The 19,729-nt window shown below is 36.7% G+C and overlaps 1 protein-coding gene across 1 annotated transcript in view; it reads right to left on the bottom strand.

Moving 5' to 3' along the window:
- The window catches only part of LOC122801341 (mucin-19-like), a 938,154-nt gene that overhangs the window by 804,588 nt on the left and 113,837 nt on the right, over nucleotides 1–19,729 (bottom strand). The window contains exon 7 of the mRNA XM_044070881.1: nucleotides 12,822–13,079. Within this exon, the coding sequence (XP_043926816.1) occupies nucleotides 12,822–13,079 (258 nt within the window). The remainder of the gene's footprint in view (nucleotides 1–12,821; nucleotides 13,080–19,729) is intronic.

Below are 19,729 nucleotides of genomic sequence, written 5' to 3'. Positions count from 1 at the left end.
TACTTTCAGAAGTACAACATTTTCTAGACATAAATAATACTCCTGAAGTCTCCATTGTCTATGTTTGGGATGCCTTAAATCATATCTATATGGACAAAGTATCAGATGGTATAATAACAAAAGGAAATCTTGGGATAAGGAATTGTTAGATATTCAAAGTAAACTAGACTCTTATAAACATAATAATAAAGAAAATATTATGGACAAGAAAGTTATTGAAGAAATAAACAAACTAAATGAGAAATACAAAGAAATTTTAACTCATAAAGTTAAAATAACTTTAGAGAAATACAAGTTTTTGTCTTATTCAATAAGCCCCAAATACTTACATAGACTTAAAAATAAAACAAAAGATTGAATAAACAAAACCATATCAAAGAAATCTTTTCTCTAAGGAAAAGAAGAATGTTTCTAGTATACCAGAAATACTGGATGAATTTAGAAATCACTTTCACAAGATTAACCATAACAACATTAACATGGAACCTAAAGATAAAATAAAGGAGTTTATAACCACAAACATGAATAAAAAGCTTAATAAACAACAGATTAAACTATTGGACAAGAGTATTTCATATACAGAAGTTATTACACAAATAAATAAGCTTAAATCAAACAAAGCACCGGGTAATGATGGTATTATACCAGAGATATATAAAATCCTTTCTAAAACTACATATTCTTTAATACATAAGGTTTTTATTCTGGCCCAAACTGAGTTAATAACCCCCCCCATCTTGGCAATATACATTTATTTCACCAATTTTGAAACCTAATAAAGATCCAACTAGATGTTCTTCATATCGACCCATCTCATTACTTAATGTTGATTATAAAATGTTTATGAGTATTTTTGCTGATAGATTGAAGACAATTATCCCCGGCATTATAGACATAGATCAGACGGGCTTCATTGTAAATAGAAATACTTTTGATAATATAAGAAGAACTTTAACATTAATTGATTTTGCAAATAGGAAAAAGAAAGATTTAACACTTATTAGTCTTGATATAGGTTCAGCATTTGATTCAGTAAGTTGGGACTATCTGTTTACCTTACTGAAGTGCACAAATTTCTCTGATGCATTTGTAAATTTAATTGAGCATTTATACAAAGGAACGCTGGCTTATATTAAGGTAGGAACATATGTTTCACAAAAATACCCATTCTTAAAGGTACAAAGCAAGGATGTCCACTTTCTCCACTATTATTCACTTTAGTAATGGAGCCTTGGGCTAATTTGATTAGAAACAGTACTGACATAGAAGGTTTTGAAATAGAAGAAAATACAACATCAAAAATTCAACGTTTTGCAGATGATGTTCTAATTACATCAGCAGGATCTAATTCTTCTATGCAGTCTTTATTTGATAAAATGATGAATTTTAAAAGTATTTCTGGTTTAATATTCAATGAAGAAAAAACTAAAATACTACCTATATATACACGAAAAAATACTCTCATTAGTGATTTTACTAAATATGTACCCAACTCAGGTCAGATAACTTATTTAGGTATAATACTATCTAAAGATATTAAATCTATTATATATAATAACTATAATACCTGTTTTCTTAATATACAAAATCTTTTAATACCTGGAATAATATGTTTTTTACTATGGAGGAGAGACTTACAATTATTAAAATGATAATATTCCCCAAGATTTTATACTTAATACAATCAATAATACTTTCACCTACAAAAATAACTATCAAGAAACTGAATACACTAATGTTAAATTTCTTATGGGCACCTAATAGACCTAGGATTGCATTAAAGAAACATACTAATAGCTGGTCTCAAGGGGGTATTTCTTTTCCAGACTTTAATTTATATATTATCTCTTCTATTATAAAAGTTATTACTTTATTAATAGATCAGTCATATGTCGCAAAATGGAAAGATTATTGGGAGCTAATTAGTATGCACTTCATGAAAATCTCCTTAACACATAAAAATATGATTATAAATAACTCCATGTTGTGGTTGCTAAAGGAATTTTGTACTTCACCTATTACACCTAAACATATGGTCTGTTACCCATTAAATATTATTATTAGTTATCGTAACTTTATATTCATGCACCCTAAGTATAGGGAATGGAATTTTATTGTATTCCCTATAATTTATACTCAGGGTATGCTTATGCCATTTACTTCTGAAGGAGCTCATTTAGCTATAGATAATAATCTAAAGTACTGGTATCAGCTGATATCTGATAATAAAGTTAAAAATCTAGATTTCTTAAAACAAGAATTTGATCTAAGAGAAACTTGCTGGTTAGAGGTTCAGATCTTTAGACAACATCTCATTGATAGAATAGATCTAATGTCTATAACAGTTAAAGAATCTATTCCAAAACTGATTGATTACTTGATAATAAATTTACAGCATAAAGTTTCTGATAAAGGTAAACTTTCATATATACATAAAATTATCAGACAAGAAACTTTTTACAATGTAGATTCATACTGGAATTATTTCACCTCTATTAATGGGGACCCACCAACTCAACAAGATAAACAATATATATTGGAATCTGCTTATAGAACTACATCTTCCATTGTCTGGAGACTTTATACATGGAAATTTTTACATAGATCTTTTTATACACCTTTGATGATGAATAAAATTAATAATAAAGATAATCTATGTAAGAGATGTAATGTAGAAATTAATGCTGACTGGGCTCATGTGTTTTATGACTGTATGAAGTTGAAAGAATACTGGAAGTCAATTAATGAATTTTTGCAGGCTCTTGTTACAGATAATTTCATTATTTCTAAGTCTCTTATATTATTCAACACACCTGTACCTCAATGTGTTAAAAAGATTAAGCTTCCCTTGTTATGGTCTATCCTAGCAGTGGCTAGGAAAATAATAACTAGAAATTGGATTTCAGATACACCTCCTTCGTTCAATGAATTTAAAAATGTTATGAATATAATGTGTCATATGGAAATAAGCACAATTAGAATGAGAACAACTAGAAAAACATCACATTTTATTGTATGGGATAATTTACAAAATTTGTTAAAAAATTCTAATTTCAATAGCACAGTATTTTAGTTTAATTAATTGATCTGATTGTAGTGGATGTCTTTGTAAATACTTTAGTTGTTTTGTTGAATATTATAATAATACCTATTTTAATTATTTGTATAAAATTGTTATGATATTTCTCTTATATGTTAAAACAATAAACTTGTTTTGAAAAAAAAAAGATATTCAGTGTTATTTATATTACTAATTAAGTACATGTTTTCATATTTCTGTAAATATCTCAGTAAACATAATCAGCGAGGAATTCCTTGCTGCCAAAAGTGTTTAACAATTTATGTCTAGGTTGTACATTTTCCAAGATATGACTATTTGTTTGTGAAAATTTAGCAAAAATAAATAAATACATTTTCTGGTTTTGTATGTATTATAAGGCTATGAATGAACTGACTATTAACATTGTAAAGATTACCTCTTAATGATAATGTTTTTTGTTTTACTGCTATAATTGCTTTTATTGTTAACAAAGTATTTACATTTGTTTATCTTGTGCTTTGAAAGTTAACTTTTCAGAAAACAAGGATGTAAGGATGTGTATAGGCTGCTAGAGGTGTGACATTCCACACCAGAGGGGTGTTAATGGCACTAGTTTGTAGCTCCACTGTATACATAGATCACCATGTGCTCCAAATCAGAAGCAGCCATGCATCAAACTTCCTCTCCATAAGCTTTTATTTCTGATTATCTGACTCCTTCCATTTAACAAGTTCGATAGATGTTTACCTATTCCATAATACCTTTTCCATAAGAGTAGTGTCAAAAACCAGGTATAACTTTTTCTACACCTAATTATCATATTACTGCTTATCAGGTGGTAAGATGCATGGATGTCCTCAACTTTGTGTAGAGGCATCCTTTGCAATGTGTACCAGATGACCACATGTCTTTGTCTATACCGATATCTATATATATATATATATATATATATATATATATATATATATATATATATATATATATATATATATATATATATGTATATATATATATATATATATATATATATATATATATATATAGATAGATATATATAAATATATATATATATATATATAAAATTCATAGACAGAACTATACATATATCATCACTCACTCCATCTGGCATGGAGACACATACACTGTATACCGGGCACCAGTTCACACACTATTTCTTGCAGTTATACTGAAGGCCATAGTCCAAGAATGTTGTTAGTCCATATCTCTTATATATATATATATATATATATATATATATATATATATATATATATATATATGCTCAGCTGCAAGGTTCATTGTCTTGCTCCCTGATCCTTCAATACCCATCAGACCATTGTCCCATCCACACATGAGCATCCAATAACACTTACCTCTGAGAAACACAACCAAATCCTCTCTTCAACTACCAGGTCACTCTTCAAACACAAAACTGGTGGGGTATAGACTGGCTTTTATCGTCCTATGCCTAGAGATGGTTGGTAATGAGCTATGAAGTGGGTAACAAAGCTTTTCAATGTTTGTATCATGCACAGAACTTGGCAAGTGGGTGAAGTGCAGACAGAATCTTAAGTGATATAAATTTGTCCAGACTCAATAGCAAAGTGTAGTGATATAAGTCAACAGTGGTGGTAGTATCTGGAAGTGTCACAGTCTCTGGTTGTGTCTACAGATGTATAATATATCGGTTTATCACTGCCTCCAAATACAGATTGTGGAAACATGAAAGATGATGCTTTTATATTTATATAGGAGACTCATAAACTCACATTTTCTATTTTGACACATGACTTTAGGAAAACTGCTGTATAATTAGTATCAATATCACCATGACATCTAGGCCAATATAAGGGGCCTGTTAGCAAAGTGCATAAACTATGTGACACATCTTGACTTTATTACTCTTTTATGCATGCAAGAGCTCACTGGCATCATGTTAGGCCTCTGTGTCCATTCACTGACATCATGTTAGGGCTCTGTGTCCATTCACTGACATCATGTTAGGGCTCTTTGCCCATTCACTGGCATCAGTCACCTGTCATGTTACAGCATTGGTTGACATGAGAGTTGAAGTGTACCAAAAGCATTGCTAGAGCTTGATGGTGGATTACAGATCAGTTTCCAATTCCCATACTTTCTGTCGATTTTTGTGTGTCTGTGTTTATGTGTGGCCTGTATGTGAAGGAGTGTGTGTCTGTGTTCATGTGTTTGTGTGTATGTGTGTGTGTGTGTGTGTGTGTGTGTGTGTGTGTGTGTGTGTGTGTGTGTAGCCTGATGGGAATGTGTGTGTGTGTGTGTGTGTGTGTGTGTGTGTGTGTGTGTGTGTGTGTGTGTGTGTGTGTGTGTGCGTGTGTGTATGTGTGTGTGTGTGCGTGTGTTCATGTGTGCATGCATACATGTGTGCATGTATGTATGTTTCTAAATGTAGCCAGTGTGTGACTTTGTGTGTCTGTTTTTGACCTGTATGTGAATTTACACCTGCATATGTGTGTATGAACTATATGTGAATGCGTGTGTGTGTCCTTGTACATGTGCATGTTTGTATGTCTGTCAGCCCTTGTGCATGTGTGCACATGTGCGTGCGTGTGTGTATGCCTGTGTGCCCATGCCCACGATACTCTTACTGCAGCACTGGTCATAGAAATAACCTCTCGTCGACTGCTGCTGCTTCTCTGGCTTCTTTGCCATTAGTAGATATAGGCAAGCATGTTGTAAAGTATTTAAAGCTGAAAGCTGTGTGAGAAAATACTGCTGTTTCGGAAATGTATTAGTCTTTTCTTTTTAATGTTGACTTACCCATTTGCAAATGTAATATACTCTGCATTCTTACTAGATGACCAGTATTACAGCTTTTTGTAGCTCTTTTATGTGATCGTCAAAGAACTAAAATAGGCAATGCCAATGGGTATTTCTGAACTCTGGAATCACAGAGTTAACGCCATATCAATGAGTCCCACCCTGAAGTGGACATAAATCATTTCTATTCAGAAACAAGCAGAATGCAGTGTTTGTCATAAAATCTCTTCTTAGGGCTTCATTAATGCATATATAGTAGACTTACAAATAATGAAACATGGGGATTAAAGTTCAGCTACATTTGTATTGTTCTACTTTAACTGTACTGACAACACGGGGATTCAAAGTCAGACACAAGTTAGCTTTTTTTTTTTTTTTTTTTTGCACTAGTAGGAAAATTCTGATTCACTGAGTTTAGCTTTTTCATTGTTGAAGCTAATTGATATGCTTGCTTCATAAGTACTTAAATTGTAACAAATGTATATGTTTCAACTTTGGACCGCCTTAAGAATAAAGAGAATATTTTGTTTTGCTCTAAATCCAGGTAGCTACATTATTTTTGCTGGGTATTTCCAAAGTGTTAGCATACCTAGGTACAGGGGTCATGATGATCATAGTCCATCTGCAAATTTTTTTTCTATAGGTCATTACTCATCAGACTATTCAGTTCTACTTAAATAAACAGCACTTGTTGTGAACATTTCTAATGGCTCAGAAAGCTAGCCCCTAGGGACACTCGGACCCTTGGTCCATGCATGACCAGTATGTGGCTTACTAAAGATGTTTGCCTTTTTCTGCATCTGTCAGACCATACATTATATAAGTTTATAGTTGTAGGAGATTATCCACCCCACATTCTCTCCTTACCTCCCAGTCACCACCAGTGTACCACAAGGATCTATCCTTGGTCCCGTCCTCTTTAACATTTTCCCCAACACCATCTACAGTTCCACATAACAGGCCAACCTAATACAATACATAAATGATTCTACTCTCATTTGCACATCTGACAACATGGTTCATCTCCAAAGAAGTACTTAGGAAGCTTTAACAGCCATTGAAACATGGCTTTGTAACTCACAACTCATGCTTAACCCGAATAGTAAAATACTATTTTTTTCCCCAAATCCCTCTCTCTTGATAAAAACAAAATTCAAAGTACTCTCTCTTGATAATACAACCCTTGAAGTCACTTCTCATAGCAAACTATTAGGGGCAATAGTGGATGATAATCTTACAATCGACCAGCATATGCAAAATTGCATAAGAAAAACTAGGGATGCTTTACAGATCCAAAAACTTTCTCACTGATGCAACTAAAACTACACTTGCCACTAATTGTGTCCTCCCCAGTCTTCTTTATGGTGCTCTTATCCTTATTAACTTCCATGCTTTACAAAAATTAAAACTTGAACAATGCTGAACAAAGGTGCTAAATTTGCAGCACACATCCCTTTCAGAATCCTTCACTTTATAGCACTGAAAAGCCTAAATTGTTTAGAACTGCCACATCATCATCATCAGTCCCCCTTTTTCCCATTTTTTCTACATGGGGTCGGGGTATCGTGCTGTCGCCAACTCTCTCGATTCAGTGCCACTCTCCTGCCTTCTTCAACACTCATGCTTGACTGTCACAGTTCTTCTTTCACACAATCCATCCACCTCCTTGCTGGATGTCCTCTCTTCCTCTTACCTCTTCCGGTCTGAGCCAAATCTTCCTTACCAGATTGTCTTCTGCTTTTCTACACATGTGCCCAAACCACTGTAATCTGTTCTCTTTTATCTTTTCTGCAATTGGAGCTACTCTAGCTTCTGCTCATTTGTTCTCATTTCTTTATCTGTCCCACAGTGTGCATCCTATCACCTATCTCAGACACTTCATTTCCATCACCTCTAGCTTCTTCAACTGTTCTGCCTTTACTGCCCAGGTTTCTGCACCATGCAGTAGTACAGGTTGCACCACTGGCTTGTACACCTTACTTTTCAGCTTCTTCAGCATTATTCTGTCATAGACTACATGTGATACTCTATGCCAGTTGGCTACAGCCTCTCTGATTCTAGCTTTGACTTCATTCAGACTACCCTTCTTCTCAACAACTCCTCCCAGATACTTGAAGCTGTTTACCTGTTCCACTATCTTCCCTTCTATCTCTGTTCTCAGCTTCTTCTGATTTCCCCAATTTGATGCCATTACCATGGTCTTATCTGTGCTTAGTTTCATCCCATGTGCGCTCAGATTTGCATTCCATTCTCCTATCCTTTGCTGAAGTTCTAGCTCAGAGTATGCCTGTACTGCCACATTGTCTTCATATAGCAGCTTTGTTGATCCGTCCCCTCCAACTTGTTTGCTAATGTAGTCCATCACCAGTATGAACAGCAGTGGGCTCAGAGCTGAACCCTGATGTACACCCACACCCACTGGTAACCCACCTGTGAGGCCGAACACTGTTCGTACTTGAGTCACTGGGTCCCTGTACATAGCCTGCACTAATTCTACCATTGTTTCTGGGACTTTAAACCATTGCAGTACTGACAAGATCAGCTTTCTTGGGACCTTGTCATATGCTTTCTCCAAGTCTAGGAATGCCCAGTTGGACTCTCTCTTCATCTCTATCTTCTTCTCAAGTATCTGTCGCAATGCAAACATCAGGTCAATTGTGCTGTATCCTGATCTGAATCCAACTGCTCATCTCCCATCTTACATTCTACTACTCTGTGTATCCATTTATCAAACACCCTCTCCAGAACTTTCATGCAGTGTGATAGGAGTTTGATGCCTCTGTACTGCCCACATTTGTAGATTTCCCCTTTGTTCTTGTACACTGGCATAAGTATGCTTATTCTCCAGTCTTCCGGGATCCACCCTTCTCTCCACACTGCTATTAGTACCCTCAGGAGACATTTCTCCCCTATCTCACCCAGCATCTTTATCTTATCTGCTATGACCGCATCTGAGCCTGCTGCTTTCCCTGACTTCATCTTCCTTAGTGCTGTTCTTACTTCTTCTAGGGTGGGTTCCTCTTCTTCTGTCATCATAGGCTGTTTCTGGGGCAGTACAGCTTCTGTGGGGTTTTCTTCATTGAGAAGCTGCTGGAAATACTGCTTCCATCTGCCTTTGATGTCCTCTGGGCTGGTGAGCAGGTTGTTGCTGGCATCCCTTATGACGGGTGTCTGACTGTCTTTTTTATCTTTCTGTCTTTGTCTTGCAACTTGATATAGTTTCTTTGTGCCCCTTACTGAGTCACATTCCAGAAGTTGCTACAGTGCCTCTGATGCCCTATTCTTTGCTATTACAACTACTTTCTTAGTTTCTTTGTTAGCCAACCAGTAGTCCTTCCTAGTCTGGTCAGTCTTTTCTGTCTCCCACTTCTTCCTGAACTCCTTCTTTCCTTTGATGACTTCCTGGACTTCTGCATTCCAGTTTTCCTTATGTACCTTATTTCCATTACTGGCTCAGCCACATATCTTTTCTGTAGTCCTAACACATGCTGTTTTTAGGCACTGCCATTTTTCTTCAACTCCACCTATTTCCTCCTCTTTTTGGGGTGCTAGAGCCCTGAGTAATTCCTTGAACTGTTGTACTTTCTCTCCAGTCAACTTCCAGGTCTTCAGCCTGGTGTCTGGTGACCTTAGAGCCTTTTCTAACCATTGCTTGCAGCTGATTGTGGCAGCTAGTGGTTTATGCTATGGGCCAACTGTTTCACTAGGGATGACATGGCAATTATGGATTCTGCCCCAGTGCCTGTTCCTTACTAGGAGGAAGTCTACCTGAGTTGCATGTTGACTACTCTTGTATGTGATCTTGTGACTGTCTCTCTTTCTGAACCATGTGTTGGCTACTATCAAGCCATTTGCCAGGCAGAAGTCTAGCATGGCTTCTCTTTCTTTATTCCTGTTGCCCCACCCATGAGGACCCAGGCATTCCTCATATCCTGTTCTGTCTGTCCCGATATGTGCATTCAAGTCACCCATTATCAACAGCAATTCATGTTGTCCTGCTTTATCTAGTAAGTCCTGCAACTGCTGTATGAATGCACTGTTTTCCTCACTGTCACAACCCTGCTGTGAGGCATAGGCTGAGATTATGAATACTGCCCTATCATTATAGTGGAGTTTGACTGCCATGAGTCTGTCATTAATTTTGATGATAGCCCTTACTACCTTCTGAAGCCACTCTTTCACCTCAATTCATACACCATTTCTAGCCTGCCCACCACCTGAGTAGTAGAGTCTGAATCCCAAGCCATGTGGCTTTGCTGCACTGCCCTTCCATCTCGTCTCCTGGACACATAGGATGTCCAGCCTACTCCGTATCATCATGTCATCCACTTCCAAGCTGCTGTTTAGAACTGCCACGTCAACTAACATATACACAACTTCTTACAACCTATAATATTATTCAGCATCCATCTGCCTGTACAGCTCTAAAAAACATTCTACACAACTATGTTCTCATTCGGTCATTGTGATCCAGTGACCAAAATCTCTTGTCTGTCTATAAACCTACAAATCTGCTGGGCATTGTCTCTACTCATACAAGGTTGCTAAGGCCTGGAACTCCTTACCTGTATTCATCAGGTCTATACCCTCTCTCCCATCATTCAAAACCACTTTAAAAGACTTCCTTGTTCAAATCCAGGATAAACTATACCCCTAAATGTGAACGAGTGCCTTTTCATTCCTTATACTTCCTTAATCTCCCTTTATCACTTACTTCCTTAATGCTATCTAATTATCTTCCCCGACTTTCTATCTAAATATATCATAAACCTGTTTTTCCCTCACTTCATATTGCAGTTCCTATTTGTATCAGACAAACTCACCTTTAATTCCTCTACAAACTGTCTAAAAGTTCTCTAAATATTAAGTGATTGTCATATACCTTGTATCAATTTTTAACCAATGTTTTATACAATGTTTAATCTGTTATAATTATTTAAACAGTAGATGCTTTTATTTTTGAAGATTGCAAAATTATTGTTCTTAAAATGTTTTATAATAATTTAGAACTTTTCTCCCCAGGCCTCCACTGAAAATTGGCTTCAACCCAGTTGGACTTTTCCAGTAATGAAGTGTCAATAAATAGATAAATAAGTTGTATTTGTTTCTTTATCAATATGGCAACTTCAGAATGGATTACAGAACTCTAGTGAGGAGTTCCTAAAGCACCATTACAACATTTTTTTTAATTTGTTTCTTTCTGTTTGATATTTTGACATGTTAATCGTGTATTTTGTTACATTTTATTTTAAATTTATTAACTGTGTTTGATTATATTTGTTTTTAGTGGTGGTGCAGCGGTAGCATTGTTGCCTCACAGCAAGAGGTTCTCCCGTTCGATTCTCGGCTGGAGTGCAGGGAGTGCCTTCTGTATGGAGTCTGCATGTCCTCCCGGCAGTTGGGTTGACATTTGAAAGACATGCGTTGAAGAATGAACGTCGAGCTGGCACCTCAGCATTCGTGAAACTCTACTGCTAATCATTAGCGGACCAGAGTTCCGGTGTGGTGACCTCTAACCAGGAAAAGCCGAAAGACAACAACAACAGCGGTGTGTTACACTTTTATTTTGTTTGCAGTAAATTATAATGCAATATGTTGATATCTGAAAAATTGTCCTTTCTCTAACTTATTCATATTACTTAAGTGTCTGGTTGGATAGCTCAGAGGGCTAAAATAATCAGATGCTAATATTTTTTAAATTATAGTCCTGGGTTTGAATCTTTCAGTCCCTACATGGATACAGTGTCAACTTAAGCAATTTTATTAACCAGAGAGTGATTCAGGGGAGGAACATGTGCAAAGTGGATTTACCTGGCTAACAAATAGATAAAGTAAAATTAAATGAAGTATGTAATGCTTTGAAGTATATATTAAGAAATGTACTGAAACGTGTGTGATGTAACATGATAAATGACTTTTTCAGCTATAATAAAAGGTCTGCATGAAACATTGTAACCAGACCCATACAATGCATTTTATTTCATATATTATTTCAATAAATGCTACTTCAATGAATGTATTTCATGCCTGAATGTATGAGTACTTTGTAGACAATTAATGGAAAGGTTAGTTATGTGAGTGCTGAAGTCTGATGTCAGTTACGTGCTACAATGTATCTATTGTTTCACTCTTGTTCTACCTGATACTGGCCTGCATAAGTCACCACAGTAGCAACAATCGACCCAACTCTAAACTGGTTCAACAAATGTAAAAAAAATAATAACATAAATCTATACATTAGAGTGTTAATGTGGTGAGAGTTATGAAAAGAGAAGTAAGAAGAAAAAAACATCTGTTTCCAGAGATAAAAAAATGAAAAAATAATACTTAACGAATGAAGACAGAATAAATGATGAAGAAGTACAACCATCACAATGTACCAGGAGACCCAGTGTATTTAAAAAAGTGTGTTGTCTCAGCAGAGCTGCCCTTTGCAAACATTGGGATTATGTCCTAGTGTAACAGTCCACAAAGGCTGTAATACAGGCAGATAGATCAATATCAGAAGAAACATTGTTTTTGAGCTTAAGGAGCTAAGAGGATAGTTTGAATAAATGTGGGTATGACTTTGTAACCCTAAGACAAAAAAAATTGGCTACCTAATGAGACATGCATGAGAAAGAAAAAGAGCCATGCCATAAAAAGTGCAGCGTGTAGAACATTTCTAGTTTAAATATGCTGTGCAAACATTTCCTGTTGAGCAAAACACTCTGACATTATTTTCAACAGCTGCAACATATTTTTTTAAATAAAACCATAAGTTATTCTTATTTTATGAATAACCATTAGGCATTTTTCTGATTTTGTTTTATTCCTAATATCAATCATTACACTGCATAATGTGAATGTTTTGTAATTGGTTTTACATCACAAAATTAGATGTTATAAATATTACAATCTACATGTTTCAGAGTGACAATTATTTTCATAGCAATAAATTAAACATATTACTTTCAAGCAGATATTTTGTTAATTTATTACTTACTTGTATATCCAGTAGCAGAAGCAGCATCTGATGAGGTTACGTTATCTGCAGCGACTGCTATGATGCTGATGTTGTACTTGGAGCCAGAAACAAGTCCTGACAAAGTAGCACTTGTTGTTGATACTGTAGTGGATGAATTAGATGGTCCCACAGCCTGTAGTCGGTATGTAATTTGGATGCCTTGTACTGCAGACCATGATAAGGAGATCGAAGAGGTTGTAGCAGAGGTGACATTTAGGCTAGTGACAGGTACTGGTTCTGTGAAAAAGGAAAAAAACTGAGTGTTAATCTTATTTTAAGAGGATAGCCCACACACATTCCCATCCATATGGATATTACTGGTGGCAAATTAAAAGGTCACACAGAAGTCTATAAGCCTGGAATTTTTTGCTGTATTTTAATTTCTGCTTAGTTTGCACTTAGTGATCCCTATCACCATGTTGTACTCCTTGCTTCTAAGGTCTCAGGAATATGAAACTGCTGACAAAATCATTTGTCATGTTTGCAGATATCTCCCCTCGATTGTGATGTACTGTGACACAAGAAATTGGCTTTGAACTCTAATACTAGATTTCAATTGAAAGATAGTCCTACAACATCTGTGAAGTAACCCAATTGCACTTTTTTTATAAATTAAAATATGTTCGTACTGATTTAAAGCCATGTTTTGTGTCATGATAGTACTGCATCTGAAAATGGTTAAACAGAACTCCCCCAACACACACACACACACACACACACACACACACACACACACACACACACACACACACACACACACACACACACACACACACACACACACACACATATACACACACACACATATACACACACACACACACACACACGCACACACTATGGTTCTGCTGCTGCTGTTCACTCTGGCCCAAATTACAGTTGGTTACCTTTGTTAACTTTTATTAGCCTGTGGAACCTTGTGTTCTGCTTTAAACTTACAGTTTTGTGAATGCCAGTTGAAAGAATGTATCCTTATCCTACCATTTTGCAAAAAAAATTTGCTAAGAGATTCAGCTTTCATAACACACATATTTGCCTTTATAAACTTATATAGAGCAGTGCGCACTTGAGCTGTGTGTTTTTTGAATGCTTACTACATGCCAACTAATACACTATTTCCACAAATCTGTTATTCACATTTCTTTTCTAAAAGCTATAGGATCGTAAGAGCTATACATAAAGACCAATTATCGGGTAAAATATGGAAATATGCAATATAAGACTGCAGTATAAATTCCTCCATACGCTGACTGTTTGAAGTTTGTCCTTAGTATACTTAGTGAGGGGTGTTCAAGACTGATGGAAGCAGAGTAGTCCCATAAAGTGATATGTATCACCATGGTAACTACACTGGCTGTGCTGAACTTCAACCAGCTGTTGACAAACCACTTGGGGTTATATTTTAAATTATCTGATTACCTGCTAACAGCCAACAAACGTAGACTGCAAGGAGAAGAAGAGTTAAAGCTGCAAGATATTTTTTTGTAGCCACACCTGCTGCAATACATAGTTATCATATGATGAATGATGTATTATCGCTTTTGTTATAGAGTCTTTTATTGTATAATGCATTTTTCTCCGATGTAGTCCAGGCCATGGTTGAAAAGGGGCAACTGAACAGTCCACTTAGTTACCAAATTTTAATTGACCAAAGAAGTGACTGACTAACTTAATAAGTACAGCAGAGCCCTCTAAAGCTAGTGTTTTTCAGAGAAAGCACAAATAAAGAAAACAACAACAGACCGATAAATTAAACCAAAGTGATACTGCAAGCAAGAGGACAGAACCCCTAATAATACTCTCTGATTTTTCTAGAGAAAGAAGTCACCCAAGTCACAGACTACCCTTACAATACTACGTTATGAAGTTAAGTACTCCAATAGGATCTCATAGTTAACGGAATCAAATACTGATAGGATATCTCACTGAATCCCAGTGAATGGTGGAATGGATTCTCACTAAGAGGACACAAATAAATGCTCTAGTGATGGCTGCTTCTTCTTATGTGCAGCCTGGAATCTGGAATGGAATGGGTAATATGTGTTACTGTCTCTCAAAACTCCATCCAAAGATGAGGTAACCAGCAGAAGTAGCTGCCCTCTCAATCTCAAACAGCTCATAAGATTTGAAAATGTGTAGATGACCAGTAGCAGACAGCAAAGCTGCCTACACCTTCCTATGTCAACAACATGATGCAAAATTATTCTTTGACAATGCCCTGGAAGCAATATGAGAGCCTTAACAGTATGACTACCCACACCCGTTTACATCCATTATGCAACAAAACCAAGAAAAATGAAAACATCCTATTCCTCTGTCAGAAAACAAGACTAAATGGGTTCCAACTCACAAGGCTTCTGGAATAAAGCAAACAGCCTTATAGGTCATAAAAATCAATACTAATGTTTTGTTTCGTTTTGTTTACTGCAGATCAACCTCTCAGTGATCTATTTCATCTGGTATTTTATTATTTGCATCACCTTGAAACTGAAAACCTCTCCTTAACTTTCTGTTGTAGTCATCTTACTCAATCAAGACCACATTCCCACATGTCCATTTTCATCTTCCAAAATTTACCATCAGGCAAACCGAGAACATGTCACAAGATCAACCTGATGGCATATCTCACTTGGCCCCTTAAATAAACTTCAGTACCACAAATTCTTCAAAGTTTTCAACAATCATTTGTCAGATGCTTGTTATATGACATCTTATTGATGAATGATTGTGCACGTGAAGTCTGGCATTTGATAAACGCACTTGCTATTCCTATTCTTTTTTTTTAAACTCTTATATTCAGTTTGGAAGGGGTAAGGTCAGATAATGATATCAATGGAAAATATACCTCATTCAACCATAATAGTTTGTAACTCACACTGGCTAGTAAGTCATAACACAGCGTTGTACATCGCCTCCTGCTAGCTAATTATACTACAATCCTGAACCAGCATGATTGATAATGGTCCTGTTTGCCTTGAGCATGAGTGGTCTGCAACTGTAAGATGAAGGCAGAAAAAGAGAAGCTTGTGTGTGTGTGTGTGTGTGTGTGTGTGTGTGTGTGTGTGTGTGTGTGTGTGTGTGTGTGTGTGTGTGTGTGTGTGTGTGTGTGTGTGTGTGTGTGTGTGTGTGTGTGTGTGTGTGTGTGTGTGTGTGCGTGTCACTCTGTCAGACCTGACTCCATGTCCATTCAGTGCCTTTGGTGACAGAGCTGACACAAGGTATATGCAGTGCCCTCAGTGATAATGCTAACACAAGGTGTATGCAGTGCTCTCAGCAAGAGAGTTGACACAAGGTGTATGCAGTGCCCTTGGTGATAGTACTGACACAAGGTGTATGCAATGCCCTGGGAGACAGAGCTGACACAAAGTACATGCAGTTCCCTTGGCGATAGAGTTAACACAAGACGTATGCAGTGCCCTTTTTGATACAGCTGACATAAGGTGAATGCAGTGCTTTTGGTGACATAGTTGACCCAAGGTATATGCAGTGTCCTTGGTGTTAGTGGTGACACAAGGTGTATGCAATGCCCTTGTTGGCACTGCTGACACAGTGTGTATGCAGTGCCTTTGGTAACATAGTTGACACAAGGTGTATGTAGTGCCCTTGGTGATAGAGCTGACACAAGGTTTATGTAGTGCCCATGATGACAGAATTGATACAAGGTGCATGCAGAGCCCTTAGTGATACAGTTTACCTAAAGTGCATGCAGTGCCCTTGATGAAAGACCAGATGGAAGCAGTATGCAGTGCCCTTGGTGATAGTTGACACTAGGTGTATGCATTGCCCTTGGTGATAGAGTTGACAGAAGGTGTATGCAGTGCCCTTGGTGACAGAGCTGACAGAAGGTGTATGCAGTGCTCTGACACAGCTGACAGAAGGTGTATGCAGTGCTCCGACAGAGTTGATACAAGGTGTATGCAATGCCCTTGGTAATCCAGATAATGTAGAAGTTTCTCACCTCTTAATTCTCTCCTACTAATTCCCCTCCTTACTGACCTCCTCACCTTACCTATCTACTGTTATCTCATCCTCTACACTATCAGAACTTTTTCTATTTAGGAAAGAAAACCAGTGGCAACGTAATCCTTTTTTTAGGTGTAATGACACACATGGCTTGAGACATGCCAGAAGGAAAAGTAGCAAATGGAATTTTGTTTCATTAATGAAAAAATATCTTTTTGTGAATCAGTGCTTACTAGTAGGATGCTATTCTTGTAGAACCAATACGTTTTTTCCATGCAAGAACATTCAAGCAAATAGTAGCACCTGGCTTAAAATGAGCACTAGTCAAATCTTCTTAAAACACAATTCAAGCCCTGTTTTACAAAAAGTACCTTTTGAAAAAATCCTCTGGCAATCATTTTAAAGTAAAAGAAAATAGTTAATGCATTATGTTCCACTCACTGCAGAAGCAAATAATAAGCCTGTAAGATTATCTTCTATGTCTTTTGTGTGCATCTAACATTCTTCTTCAACTCCATTGCAACTTTCCCCTCCCCCCTTTTCTACCTTCCTCATGCCTTCTTAAATGCCTCTACACCAGCTATTCTAACAGTGCACTCCATGGCTCAACATCCCTCGCTGTCAACTACTTTCACCAGTACAGGGTGTACTAAGTCTCCAATGTATTGTCTGTGCCCCCTTTGCTTATTACCTTCTAGGTTGGAAGGACATTGTCGTTTCTCCATAACATGCCGTTTTGTACCCATATGTTGTCCTCCATATTGTTTCTAGTCTCTAGTGAAAATAGATCAAGTTCCTGTTCTCTGCTGCAGAGATTGTGATCTCCCCAAATATGATACCTCCCCACAGATTTTATGACATTTATTTGTAATGCGCATCTATTTTCACCTTTCTGCTCTCTTGGTCCACTTCACTAAATCTAATATGCCCTTTCTCTCACCCTGCTCTATAACATTTATATTTTTATGCTCAACACAGTGGTCTACATTTGTGTCCAAAACATATTGAAGGGTACAGGATGCATTAGTGACCCTGTTGCTGTTAGAGAATCATACTTATATCACCCTTCTCACCTCTGTACATTCGACCTTTTTACCATGCAGCAATTAACTTCCAGTGAAGGACCTCTTCCTGAAGTGGCTCCACTATTTTTTGGAAGGCATGAGACAAGAGGTACCAAATCAAAGTCTTTTGCACATATACTACACTCTTGTCAAATTTACCAATAACCCTCTTCTGTTTTGACAAACAACTTCTAGAGACAAAACAAAATTGTTTGTTGTCATGGAAATTCTTACATTCTAACAAAGCAACCACTCTTTTCCTCACGACTCTCTCCATTCCTTCCATTGAGACCTATTACAGTAACAAAACCATAATTCACTCATCTTCCCACTCTCTGTTTTGTAAAAGGATATCACGATTGTTGCTCTAAATTCCTATGATTGGTTACTGCATTCCATCAGGTGTCATCCAACAAAATGGCCATCTGAAAGAGGAAGATGATGAAGAGAGAGGGACGTATGCACAGCGGATTCACTATACAATCTCGAAATACTGAAATGTCGAATTTCAGTATTCTAAGACTGAATAGTCAAAAAACCACATACACTAAAACCCACAATCGTGACCATTCACACACACACACACGCACACACACACACACACACACACACACACACACACACACAAACCAGGACATAATCACACACACACATACACCTACCTAACTAAACAAACATAACAACACACACAAACACACTTAACCTACCTTTAAGCAGGGGGCAAGCCCATCTGCATCCCCCACACCCCCCTACTTATATATTCTAACTCTGAGGTCACACTAAACACACAAACACACAACAAACACCACCACACACACTCACACACACTAAAATCCCTACCCATTATCCTCAAACATACAACACTTACCTGACACCCCAGATAAATCCACAAACCGCACCGCACATCACAAACATGACACCACGAAAGCGGCGTATTCAACATTTGCAGATTTGGTAAAGTGTAGTTTCGGTTAACTGCACCTTCCACTATTTGTTCTCAACTTACTGAATTTCGACATTTCAGTATGTCGAGATTGCCTAGTGTATCCATGCAAAACATATTCCTGCTACTGAAAATCTGGTCCTCCATTAAAAATAAATAAATAAATACTGCATGGTTGTCTTTGCAAACTCATTATGTTCTGTGGTTGGCTTTTAAAATTTATCTGCATTCATGAAACATTGTTTTTCTTAAAGAATTGAATGAATTTTGAACAAGATCTATATGTGGCTTAGTATCTAAACACACGATAGAACCATCTGTCTTTTGAAAGTTCAGAATTAGCACCTTCATAATCCAGTGACACTACTGGAATAGAAGCATCATTTAAGAAGAATCCCCTACATTTCTTCAGCTTTGGTCTATGTTTCTTGTAGATAATCATTTTTAAATTAAGGAAAAAAAATTCTTAAAAAAAAATGCTTAGGTACATTGTTTAGGAACACTGAAAAATAGCTATTAATATATATTAGATAGATATTTTATTTATTTATTTGCCATTTGCTGACCAGGAAAGTTTGAATGGGACAAAGCCCTTTTTCAGTGGAAGCCTGGGGAGAAAAACTCCACAGTACAAATATAAAAATATACATTTCAATAAAAGTATAATACAATAAGAACAGTCACACTGGTGGAAAAAGACCAGAGCTGAGTACTGCTCAAAATATAAAATTATTACTTAATAAAAACCTCATAAAACAGCAAAAGAGGTTAAGCGCTTTTATCCTCTGGTAACTGGACTTCATCAGAACAATTACCCATAAGTCAAGCTGTAGTAATCTTTTAAGTGCACTGCGTATTGTTGTAAATTAATTCTTTGCAACTGTTACATGTTTTTACTAGAAGGTTTGACAACATTG

The sequence above is a fragment of the Protopterus annectens genome, chromosome 4.part1 (assembly GCF_019279795.1).
Source record: "Protopterus annectens isolate FY-2018-M chromosome 4.part1, PAN1.0, whole genome shotgun sequence".
NCBI classification, from domain to species: Eukaryota; Metazoa; Chordata; order Ceratodontiformes; family Protopteridae; genus Protopterus; species Protopterus annectens.
The sequence above is the reverse complement of the archived record's forward strand: the minus strand, read 5'-3'. Positions and strand labels throughout refer to the sequence as shown.